Here is a 12577-nt window from a genome sequence, read left to right on the forward strand (position 1 = left end):
GCTGCCTATTTTTCTCTGCTCATTATAAACTCAGGCACAGGCTCACACACTTTGTGTACTTGGAGAGCAGAGGTGCTCTGACCTACAAGTCCTCTGGAAAGGTGATGGTTTCATTATTTTTACAGTCCTTGAACACTAGCAGGTCACTTTAATGTCTCAAAATGGCCATCAGAATGTCAAAATTAAGGGATTCTTGCATTTTCAGCAGCCAACAGAGGAGTCCTTCAGAACACCTTAAGGGGAGAAATTAATGTCTCAGTGCCATCTTGTGGAACGACCTGTATAAAAGTACAAGCTCCTAGAAGCATGCTGGAATTTTGTAGAGTTTGATGGTAATATTGGGAATTATGCTGCGAATATTATCACCAAACCAAATATTCCTCTTGCAAACTGGGACTGTGTTTTTCCCTGAGGAGACTGCAAGTCCCTCAGAACCCAATGTTCCCAGAAATTGGCTGTCTGTTTTTCAGCCTGAATCAGAATATTGAGATGCCTACAACCAATGCCTGAATGCAGGAGCCAAAGCCTATCAGACACAGCAGCTTCACTGTTTGCCCACAGGGAAGGAATCCACTTGGAAGGCTCCCAGAGATGCAGGAGACAAAACAAAGTTGTAGGTCCAGTTGTGGGTGTCACTGACCCACTGACCTTGTCCATCAGAGAAAGGCTGTGAGATCTCCAGCATGTGGAGACACAAGGATTTCAGGTGACGTGTAAAGTCAGCTGGAAATCACCACGAGCAGAAGAAACTTGAGGGTCTTGTCCAGGACCCATGCTTTGTGTTCCATCAGTAAACATTTGCATGGGAGAGGATGAAGTGACCTAGAAAGGTTTAGTATGCTGCAGCACAGGCCACAGACCCACAGGACAGAAACCATCCCACCTAGAAATGTGCTGTAGAAACACCCTCGCAAACAACATGATTATCATCCATCATAATGAAATGATCCTCAGTATCAGAGACAGACCAGTAATTTACTGCATATTTAGCCAGGTGTTCACTAAGGTCAATAGCTAATCTGTCACTGGAGGAGGGATTACCCCAGTACATAAAACTCTCCCTGCAACAAGACATACAATGATCTATGGAGCAGAGAGGAGAATCAGCTTCCCAGGGTCTTCCATACAGCTGCTGAGTGCCCTGTGGGTGAAAGAAAAGCTCATGAACTTTTACCATGCAGTAGAGGAGAGGAAGGCAGGGCCAGGGGCAGCATGAGCAGAGCACCCTGTCCCTATCAGGGCAGCTGCTGACACTTGTGCAGAGCTGTCCCCTCCAGAGCCACACTGAGAAGCTGCAGCAGGTTGAGAGGAAGGCGAAGAAAACCAGCAAATAACCAGAAAAGGCTTGAGGGAAAAGGTCTTGAGTGTTCAGTGGATATGTTTTTCCGTGATTAAGCAAAGGTATTAAGACTTTTTCACCGTGGAAAGAGCACCTGGTGAGCAGGGAGATAGGCAGAGGGAATGAGGAGATGGAGGAGGAATCAGGAGAGCAATGGTTCTGCTGTGGCAGCCAGGTAAGACTGAAGATCTCTCGGGCCACCTCTCCTTGCTGAGGTTGGTTTCTCCTTGCCCTGTATGAGCGGATGGACAGGGTGGCTGGTGGCAAGGCTCTCTGTGAGTGCGAAGGCATCTGCAGAATGCACAGGTGCATTCAATGAGAGCAAATATTCCACCTGAAACAATGCACTGTGCTCTTCCCAGCTGCAGACAGCAGGGCACACCAGCTCCAGGCAGAGCATCCTTGCTGCAGAAGATGTACCCATTAGTCTTGCATGGGCAAACAGTCCCAATCCAATCTGCTTAAACAAACAGTCAATGGGTTACAATGCAGAGCAGAGCCAAAATTCCTGTTCAGTTCCTGTAGAAAAGGTTAAGGAGAAAGACAGGCATCAGGAGCACCTCAAGGCTTTTGACAGCTCCAGTGTTCTGGGGTTAGGCTCTCCTGGGCAGAGGCACGGTGTCACCAATGCCCTCATAACAGAAATATTGCATCCCTACTATAGAGCTTTCATAGGATGGCATACGAGGGAGGGCTGGGGGAAAGACTTTGAGGCTAGCTGCTGCTTTGTTGGCTTGTTCATGGTTAACCAAAGGGGAGAAGGTGTCTGTGGGGGAAGAGAGGGTGCCAAGTTTCAAAGGGTAACCTGGCTCAGTGCAGTGAAGTGTGCCATCACTACAGGAGCGCAGAGGCTGCTGCAACAAGACGATGGCGAAGGTCAAGAATGTGTTCAGGATTAATAACATTACCATAAGGCAGATGTTGGCAGAAGCACTATCAACATTCATCCTCATGGTAAGGAGGAGTCTGTGCATGTGCATGTGTGTCTCTGTATGTGTGTGTGTGTGTGTGTGTGTGCAGCCATTTAAGGCAGCAGTGTGTAAGGTCAGTGTTTTCCTGCCACATCCCCAGGGGTTGGTTGCTGCTGCTCACCCCTCTGCTTTGGTGGGGTGGCAGTTTCTCAGCAGGCAGACCATCTGCCAAAAACCTTCTGGAGCAAAAAAAGGAATGCAGGGAAAGGGAGGTGGGTGCTGGGAGTGAGGGAAGTGGGTGGGATAGAATTAAAATATCACAGAATTATTTAGGTTGGGAAAAACCTTCAAGAGTTCAAGCATTAACCTGGCACTGTGGAGGCCACCACTATACCATGTCCCTAAGTGCCCAACTACATGTCTTTTAAGTACCTCCAAGGTATTATATGTATTTAATATCTGTAAACCCACCACTTCCCTGGACAGCCTGTTCCAATGATTGACAACCCTTCTGGTGAACAGATTTTTCCTAATATCCAGTCTAATCTTCCCCTGGCACAAATTGAGACCATTTCCTTTTGCCCTGTTTCTTGTTGCATGGGAGAAGAGACCAGCCCTCCTGCCTACACCCTCCTGTCAGGGGGCTGGAGAGAGTGATCAGGTCCTCCCTGAGCCTCCTTTTCTCCAGACTGAACATCCCCAGCTCCTGCAGCTGCTCCTCATCAAACCTGTGCTCCTGAGGACCCTTTCCCACCTCCACTGTCCTTCCTGGACATGTTGCTCTTTCAGCTCTCTTCTAGGAGAAAATTGAGGAAGAGTTTGGGAATGAAACAAAAGAATAGTGTCCACAATGCTTGTAGAAGATCCCATAAAGTGAATGGACACTTTTCCTTCTGCTGTGCCAGAGGTGTGGTGTAGCTGGGGGGGATCTGAACTGGTCTGCGGAACAGACCCAGCCTCTTCTATCACTGACAGCTGCGGCAAAATGAAAATAGTGTTCATCCATCTTCCCCCTGGTGTTGCCAGGGTAATGAACTTTCCAGAGAAATTCTCCAGAACCACAATCCACCATTAGGAAATGTAATTACAGGGTGTGAAGCATGCCAGGATTTCACTTTTGATTTTCTTGCTGCCAATTGAACAGTGCTTATGTAAATCATAGATAAACTGCTCCCTTGCCTGAGGGATCTGTTTCACAAAGAAATAATTAAGTGGGTTTGAGCTTGTGGGCTGCTTCAGAAATGTTTGGGTAGAGGATTCGTAAGGTTTTGCAGTCACTGTAGGGGCTGGTGGGGGTGAAGTACCCATTGGGACCAGAGATCTTGAGTGTTTGATCAGCAGAGCAGAATGAGATCCTCCCTCTGAGAAGGGCCAGTATCTATCTGTGCCAATTTGCCACACCTGGACTTAGCCTGGGATGAGACACTTTAGACTGGACAGAGGCTGGCATGCAAAGGCTGGGCATAACCTAAATAACTTGCACTTGGAGATTTAAAGAGGAAGAAATTAAGATTTGGGTAAGCATAGGGACCTTCTGACACAGCTTTCTGTACCAAGAAAGGTGCTCATTTACAAGGACAAAAACTGCCTGTACTGAGCATGGTTGCTTTTATCATGTAATTTTGCACATCCAGCTGTTTGAATTTCACTCCCAGGTAGTTTTCCACCCATAGTAAGTCAGAGTACAGATATCTATGACTCCTCTGCAGCATTTTATCAAATTCTTTTGCCTTTTCCATTCTCTCTCTGTTATTTGATGGTAGAAGTTCCCAGGTGACAAAGAACAATTTCAGGGTTGTCCTGCCAGAGAAGCAGTATGAGGTGGAGAATTCACTCTGCACTCTGGCAGTTCAAGGCAGGTTTTGCAGCCTGCAGCTCACACGGGCTCTTCCTTCACTGATCCATGTGACGGAAGAGAGAAAAGGAAGGCACTGCCCATGGGCCCCATCAAGGGCTGAAGGCAAACAGCATCCAGCGTCAGAACAAAGTATAGAGCGCCCAACTCCTCAGCAGCACCCTGGCCCTCAGTGCAAGAGGCTGTGCTCTGGATGCACCTCCAGGATGCCTGAATGGCTGTTGTTTGGATGATAACACTCACCCCAGGGCCTCTCAGTTTAATGGACAGAAGTGTTGGTAAAAGGAACCAGGCAGCAGGACTAAGGACTAGGGAAGAAGAAATTGAAATAAATGGTGTTTTGGGGCTGTGAGGATGCAGGGAGAAAACAGAAGTTTGGGTCTGTGCTGAAAACCAGATTCTGTGTCCTCTCTTTGGGTTTTTTCAGGATATTGTTCTTTATGCACAGTCATGTCTCCTCCTCTGCAACCCTCTCTGCACCTGTGTGCTCTCCTGCAAAACTTGAGCCTTACACATTTGTTGTCTTTTGTATCTGGCTTTGGAAAAATCAGAGACGAAAAAGAGAGATGGAACAATCAGAGAGAGAATTTGTGTAATTTGCAGACGCTAAGGGGACATCACAAACTGTTTCTGGGGGCTTTTGCTGAGGCAGACTGAAAGGGCTCACACTGTGGGGGCTGTAGCTCTGTGCAGTGCACAGAGTGTGGTCTGTGTCTACAGGAGTGATAAGAAGAGGAGCCTCTCTGGGGAACAGGGAATTTGGGTGATGTCTGAAAGCAGTGAGGGGAAGCAGACACATGAGATAAAATTTGGATGCAGGCAGAGTAGCCAGAAAAAAATCACATCTAAATAGTACAAGCCAAATCAGAAGTTTATATGCTGGAGAACATATTGACTTTCGTGTCTTTGAAAGACATGTCACCTTGGATAAACATCAATGCAATCCAAGGAACAGGATACACTTTCCAAACCCTCAGTGGTTTATGAGGCAGAAACCTCAAGCGATGCCTTGTCCTTCTCTAGATTTCAGTGTAAGAGCATGCAAAGAACTGATTTTTCCACTCTTACCACATCAAAAGCATGAAATAGAATTCTCTCTTTCAGGGCAGAGCAATGTCTTGAATATGTGTTTTCCTGCTGAAGAGTGTTTACCTCTAGTTTATTTTCCCTTGGTTCTCCTTCAGTCACTAAAAAAACCCACTGAAACTTTGGCTGTTTCCAACCTTAAAATATATGTGTTGAACGGAAAAGTTAAACCAGAATTTCCTTTCTTGTCTTTGGCTTGAATGTTACCAAAATTAGAGTCGAGTTTGGCAAATAGCTGCGTGCTGCCCAAATGACATATTTAGTCAATAAATTGCACACCAGGAAAAGAAGGACAGTAAGAATTTGCACACCCTCCTTCAGTCCACCTTGGATGTTTTCTCCCAGTGGTCCACAGTGATGCTCCCCCAGTCCATGCCCCTGGTTTCAGGCAGAGACATCTGCAGTGTGGCTGTGTGAATGACCCCACTGAGCCCCAGCTCTTGGTGTGAGTGTTTGGGGTTTGTCTCCCCATACCCAACCATAATAAGAGTGCCTAGTTTGGTTTGATGGGCACCAATCACAGGTATCACTTCAGTTTTTGCGGGGCAAGGCTGTTCTTTGTCTTCTGATACCTCAGAGACTTCCTGTCTTTAGGAACTCATTACTTTTGCAGAAAAACTAGCAAAGAAGCTCAGTCTACCACAGCAACAAGAATACTTTTAACACTCCTTTCTCTCTTTTTACACAGGATTTTGGCTTGTCCTGTGTGGCACAAGTGGTACTGGGAAAAGGAAGCGTTGGTCAGTATCTGAGCATCAACATAGCATTTGGCATTGGCGTTACCTTGGGTATCTATGCGGCTGGAAAAATATCTGGTGAGCAGCACTGTCAAACATGGGACATATCCATGTCCCAAAAAGGCCATGTGCGCTGGGAACAGGAGGAGTGGGCTGTGGAGGGGTGTGTTATGGCATGGGCAGTGCCCTCCCCTAAAAAAAGCAATCCTAGAGTCCCCAGGCTTGAAAAGCAGGAGAGGCTGGGGACAAGGCATGCACAGCATACCCACAGAATACTGACCCCAGCTTGTGTTCTGAGCTGTGACAGGGCAAGTGGGACAGGGAGAGGGGAGGAGGTTTGGCCAGCCCCTTCTGTTGTGGACAGCAGAGCCAGGGTTCAGCAGCTCCCTCATTTGGGACATGCCAACACAGCCCATGGACAGGGAGCTCCCAAAATCTGCTGCTGATACAACCCACGGGGAAGTAAATAATTTATTGCGAAGGAGAGCTTACTGCTGATGTTGCAATAGAAATGCTATGCAAATTTTCTCCTTATCACGCACACCCATGCACAGATGCCTCACACGAACTTGGGGAGTGGTGTTTTGGTGCCATGAGGTGGCATCCATCCCATGACAAGAGCATTACCTTTGCCTTCTGCAATTTCTGCATTCATTTGCACCAAGAGAAAAAAATTAAGGGCCCTAATGGGCAGAAGGTTAAAAGCAACTCCTTGCTCTTAAACTGTTGGAGTAGAACAGAGGTCCAAACCTGGGGTTGTCTTGGAAAGGAAAAATTTTCCATGTGAGCAGTCAGGAGCAGTCAGCTCTTGATTTTCTTACCCTTTTGGAGCTGGTGGAAACACTCTGGGGAAAGCAGACTGAGAAAAGTAGGTCCTACAGTCCCAAGTGACTCTTGAGAAGGAGCTGATCTGTTGAGGGCAGAGGGCAGTGCAGAAGGGATCTCAGCTCAGCCAGCAATAGTATGGTTACAAAACAAACTTCACACCTTCCTGACATAGTAATTTGGCTTCATCTGTGTCACAAGATGTTCCATCAAAACAAGGTCCTTATCTACCACTAGCTACATAAAATGTGCTGAAGTATGGTCTCTTTTTAAGCTCAGTAGGGAGAAGCTCATAGGGAAACTCACACCTTCCCAAGAGAGGTATATCTGACAGGTGAGGCAGCCTGTGGTCTACAGAATTCTTAGAAGACAAGCTAGGAGCTCTTTTACCTGCATGATTCAGCTGTAGAGAGAGAAAGGATCATTTTGTGTTTTTGCAGGAGCAATACCCTGACCTGAGTCTTGTTGTTCTGGCTTTTGTCTGGGTGATTACTGCGAGGCATGGGGCACAGAACCAACGAATAGTTTGGGTTGGAAGAGACCTTTTAATGTTCATCCAGTCCAATGCCCTGCAAAGAGCAGAAACATTGACTAGAGCAGGTTACTCAGAGCCCTGTCCAACTTGGCCTTAAATATTTCTAGGGATGGGGCATCCACCATGTGACATGTTCCAAAACAGCTGCATCAGTGTTGAGGCCTCTCTTTTCTGTGATTTTGCAGGAGCTCACATGAATGCTGCCATCACAATTACACAGTGTGTTTTAGGAAACATCTCTGCGAAAACGGCTGTAGCTTATGTGTTCGGCCAGTTCCTGGGCTCCTTTTTGGCAGCAGCTGCCGTCTTTGCTCTCTACTACGGTAGGGTCATGTCTTTTATCACAGAGGTTGCTGTAGGCATAATTTCAGTCAACCCACAGTGTTGTCAAAATATATCCTTTTGCAGTACCCAGCATGATTTCTGGGCGAGGAGGGCAAGCCCCTGGGTTGTGGGACAGACTGAAGCTCAGAGCAGGTCCCAGATACACCTCTGGGAAGGATACGCACAAACCAGAGAACACAGGTCCTTTTACTCAGGGCATTCCCACTTCCAAGACCTGTCTTCAGCAGAAGGGCAGTAGCTGCATTTTGTCAGCATTTTGTTTCCAGGTCTGCAGGAGTTTTATTTTCATGAACTACCCTGTATTAGGTGCTGCTGGAGCTCTGGGGGGACTCTACTGCTCTGTAGAGCTCCGGTTTGCAGCCATTTGGGGTTTTGAGCTGTGAGCAGAGGCCCACCACCCATTGTTTCTAGCATGTCTCTGAGGGGCAGAGGGTTGGAGACCTCCAGTGCATCCAGACCACCCAGGCCACCCCAGGCTCCTGGAGCAGGAATAGGGAGCTGATAGGTGTAAAGAAGTGAGTGCAGACCAAAGTCTGTAGGTAACATATTGGTGAGATCATACTCTGCGAGGAGTGTGTCACCTCCATCACATCTTCCACTGCCTCCCTTCTCCCTAATGTCTGTGCTGGCTGCAACAGGTGCACTTGTGTGTGTGTCCTGTGGGATGAAATGCTGTGCTAACTTCCATAATTCCCATTTCTCCTAGATGCTCTTTATGACTACACCAATGGGAGCTTTACAGTGACAGGACCAACTGCCACAGCAATGATCTTCTCTACGTACCCTGCTTCCAATGTGTCCTTGCAGGGAGCCTTTTTCTCAGAGGTCAGTGGGGATGGCTGTGGTGTGCCAGGAGAAGGTGGGTGGTGCAGGGCTGCTACAGGTCCCCAGTGTCCTACATGCACAGACAACCACAACCTCTTTTCCCAAGGAGCCCAGCATACAGGCAGGCATCTGAAAGGTAAGATCCCAGAGCCTAATCCATGAAGGCTGCTCCACAGCTTAGTCCAGGGGCTCTCCAGACACATTCCCTGCATGCTGTTCAAGCACTGAGAAGTGAGAAGCTGAGCTGTATCACCAGTCATCTCCTCTGGGTTCTGGGCTGCACTTTCCTTTCTTTATTGGATCCTACACTCTCTCCATGCTCCTCAGCAGCTGTGCTGGCTGCCCCTCCCCAGCACAGAGTCTGGGACTGTCTCCTCATGAGCACAGCCTGGACTGAACTCTGTGTTTGAACAGATCCATTGAGACTGTGTGCAGTGGACTCTCAGCTTATGGTGCAGTGTCCAGATGCCCAGAAATAGGGAAGGGATTCTTCATGGGGATGTGGGGCACTGAGACATTAGGGAAGGAAGATTCACTTCCAGTGCAAATCTTTGGAAGCCTGAGTTTTATCTGAGCTGATAAAACTCCTGCCTGGGCATGATGAAGAGGATGGTGAAAGAGCCTAGAGGGAGGGAGTGGATCCTCTCAGCCTTCTGTGGACCAGTGTCCTTGATGCAAAAGAAAGAAAATAAGAGTGACAGTGCCTTGCCAAAAGCTACAGTTTCTGGTTTTCTGTTTTTGCTGGTGTCTGTGCAAGCAGTCCAAGTCTCTCCAGCTGCATTTTCTAAAGCAGAAAGAGGCAGGTGTCATCACCTCTATCAAAACCATGCTTCTTGATGTCCTGGCACTGCAAATCTACAAATGCCAGCTATGTAGTCACTGATGGGAAATTCAGTTTCCCAGGTGAGAATCTGATATCTGCATACAGGCTGTACAAAACATCACTTCCTCTAGAGGTGATCAGGTTTGTCTCGTGAGCAGTTTGTTATGGCTCTGCTCTTATTAGACAGAATGTACTTAAAATAAACCATCTCCCTGACTGGTTGATAGAGACAGATGACCTTGCTCAGAAGTTTGTAACAGTCTTGGTGATGAGGTTTTTGCTGAGAAAAGAATTTTCTTCAGTCTACCTGTGAGGAAGGAGTATATTTGGATCCCTCCTGCCTTGATCAGACCATGAATCTCATCTGCTCCTTCATTCTGGGAAGTCTCTTCTCCTCTGCTGAGCAGGATCTTTCAATCATCCCCATCCTCTCTCCTGACATGTTCTTCTCCCTTTTCTGCTCCCACAGTTTACAGCAACAGTTATGCTGATGCTGGGTATTCTAGTAATCCATGATGAGAAAAACAACGCAGCTGTCAAAGGCGCTCAGCCCATGCTCACGGGTATCCTGGTCGTGGGCATAGGTCTGGGAATGGGGCTGAACACAGGCTATGCCATAAACCCCTCCAGGGACCTGCCCCCACGGATCTTCACGGCAATTGCTGGCTGGGGAATGGAAGTCTTCTCGTGAGTGACCTGTTTTGCTCTTACCCTTCTCAGCTTGCCAAGGGAGGAGATAAGCACAAGATAAAATGTGTCATGAAGCCTTTTTCTCTGGACCAAGTGATGGTAGCACTGCAGAGTGGGAGGGTTGTGCCTACAGGAGCCTTCTGTATTATGTACACAAAATTTGGAGTACACCAATTCTCCAGCATGGGATTCACCTTAACATGCAGATACCTCAGTCTGGGCACCAAATTGTCTGTCTGTTCACTGGAGATCCAGTTGTTTTTTTCAGTGAGCAGAGAGCCAGAATGTAGCTCACCGGAATGCAGGTGGATTGCTAAACAGGTCTCCTAAATTTAGAGTCTGAATTTGGACATGAAACCTTGCCTTCCTCTGTCTAGTAAGATGCTGTTATGTTATGGCTTTTCCTATGGGGAAATCATTACCAGAGTCTCCTGTCCTGGATGCCCACTTTCCTTAAAATCCCAGAAAATATATTCAAGAGCTCAGTAGAGGAGTCACAGATTTTATTGGAAAGAGGGAGGCAAAATGCCTGTGTGTGTCTGAGAGTCCCACTCATCAAGACCACACAGCCCATTTCTTTTGGAGAAAAAGAAACCTGCAGTGTGGAGCCGCCTTTCCATGCTGATGGGGAAAATTGCCTTCCTTCCAGCAGTTATGTGGGGGGAAAGCAGATTTGTCTAAGACAATTGTAGGCTTAGTGCCTGGAGTGGGACAGACTCCTCTGCTCACTCCTGCCCCAGCAGGATGTGGTGGCAGGGCAGTGGTTCCAGTCTGGCTCACCAGCTGCCTCTTCTGTGCTTCATTTTAGGGCTGATCATTGCTGGTGGTGGATCCCAGTCACAGCTCCAACTCTTGGAAGTCTTTTTGGTGTTCTACTCTACAAACTCTGCATTGAATTTCACATCCCGCCTGAAGCTGAACCTGAGAAAGATGAGGCAGGCACGGAGACTTCCCAACTGTGATGGCCATGTGCTGTGATGACATATGTGAAGGGCACATCTGTCTGTCCACCACGCTGGTGGGATGAGGGACTAGATTTCAGTAAACCTACTCTGCTTAAACAGACAAACTTGATATCTGAGATATTGACAAGACCTATGTAGGGCAAGACCTGGCTGTGACCTGAAGGAATTACTCAATTTCACTGTGTAAAAATCTACAAAAAAAACCCTAACCAAAACCAAAAAAAACCCAAAACAAAAATCATCATATTCTCAATCATCATATTCTGAAGAAAAGCAAAGCAGAGCTACAAGTCTCCAGATACGCATATATTCATATAAATCAAAATACAGGCATCTGCAGTGGTAGATACAACATGATTAAGTCAATTAACACATAAATTTTGATCTGGAATATTGTTTGGTAAGACACAGATACTACAGGGATGGACCAGGGTCCTAGGCTTGCTTCATTTGCATATCTCTCACCCTAACAAACACCTAGTTTGGAAAAGCACAGAAGAGAGAAGAACAAGGACACTGTAAAATAGAAACATGAACCTGTTGGGTTGTTTGGGGTTTTTCTGTGCTTGTTTTTTATTTTGTTGGTTTTGATCTGAACATTCAGGAAGCATTGAAAAATTACTAAACTAAACTACAGGGTCTCCTGAATCCTGCCACAGTTCTGCTGGAACCTGCTGTCAGGAAAGAACCATGTGTGTACTGACACTCTAGACTTGAGCTACACCAACTACTACCACAGGAAAGAAGTCAGAGTACTTCTGTGACAGTGTCTCCAAAATCTTGAACAAACTGGCCCCCCCATACTTTTTTCCTGCTCTGAATGCATGAGAAATGTAAGAGCTTGCCCCGCCGCTGCAGTAATTCTGCTACCTCCACCTGAATGAGGAAGTGGGTCTGCAACAGCCTTACAAGTTTGAGGTGTCACTGGATTAGAGGCAGAACACTATCAGAAGCTGCCTGTTCCCAGGAGGGTGACAATGGTCTTAACTTTTCTAGAAAGTGCTCAAGCAAGTATGGTATGTATGCCAAGCACATAACTGCGGTCCCAGGGCTGGGTGCCATGAACAAACAACACAGAGTTCTCCAAGAGCAGGAAGTGACAGAACGTCACTACTGCACAGAATTCCAGAAAAGGGCATTTACTGGATTTAATGGTCATTCCCATCCCAATATTAAAAGCATAACTAAGGTATTGCTATGGTGTTGGGTGGGAAGTACTGACATGTGCTTTCTCATTAGAGCTCACTTTATGTCAGTGGAGCAGCTAGAAGACATTCACCTGTCTCCAGATGCACATGGGCTTCAGAGGGTGCACAGGAGGATTTCTTGTCATCTGGGGGTGGCAGACAGTGGCTGCCAGGCAATGCAGCAATGGCATTTGAAGGTGGGCCCTTGGCAGTGCTGGAAGCAGCAAAATACACCTGAGCAGGGGCTGGTGGCTGCAGAGACTTTGCACTTCTGCAGGGCAGAAGCAGAACAGCTGCCACAAAGTTCAGTCTTCTGGCCTCTATGAAATAAATTGGGAGTTTCTGAGTAGCTCAAGAGGGATAAGCTAAAAGCACTGTAACCTATCTTGTCTCAGGGAGAGATTCTCTACTGCATTGAAAAAGCACCCCAAACAATCCATCCTGAGCACTGCTC

At 47.1% G+C, this 12577-nt stretch overlaps 1 protein-coding gene across 1 annotated transcript; it reads left to right on the top strand.

Moving 5' to 3' along the window:
* The first annotated feature begins 1469 nt into the window (after positions 1-1469).
* LOC131571699 (aquaporin-7-like) lies at positions 1470-10933 on the top strand. Its single transcript, XM_058824481.1, has 7 exons — positions 1470-1514; positions 2180-2293; positions 5880-6006; positions 7474-7611; positions 8340-8458; positions 9751-9968; positions 10780-10933. The coding sequence occupies exons 1-7, from the start codon at positions 1470-1472 to the stop codon at positions 10931-10933; spliced, it is 915 nt and encodes a 304-aa protein (XP_058680464.1).
* Positions 10934-12577: the final 1644 nt, after the last annotated feature.

This window comes from Ammospiza caudacuta, chromosome Z, assembly GCF_027887145.1.
Source record: "Ammospiza caudacuta isolate bAmmCau1 chromosome Z, bAmmCau1.pri, whole genome shotgun sequence".
Lineage (NCBI taxonomy): Eukaryota > Metazoa > Chordata > Aves > Passeriformes > Passerellidae > Ammospiza > Ammospiza caudacuta.

What these genes read in the sequence shown, in the direction of transcription:
- LOC131571699 (XM_058824481.1), top strand. Translation starts at nt 1,470, where the DNA reads ATGGAGGAGGAATCAGGAGAGCAATGGTTCTGCTGTGGCAGCCAG. An exon ending in GGTTCTGCTGTGGCAGCCAG is followed by an intron (nt 1,515 to 2,179) that starts GTAAGACTGAAG and finishes CCATCACTACAG; the next exon opens with GAGCGCAGAGGCTGCTGCAA. An exon ending in TATCAACATTCATCCTCATG is followed by an intron (nt 2,294 to 5,879) that starts GTAAGGAGGAGT and finishes CTTTTTACACAG; the next exon opens with GATTTTGGCTTGTCCTGTGT.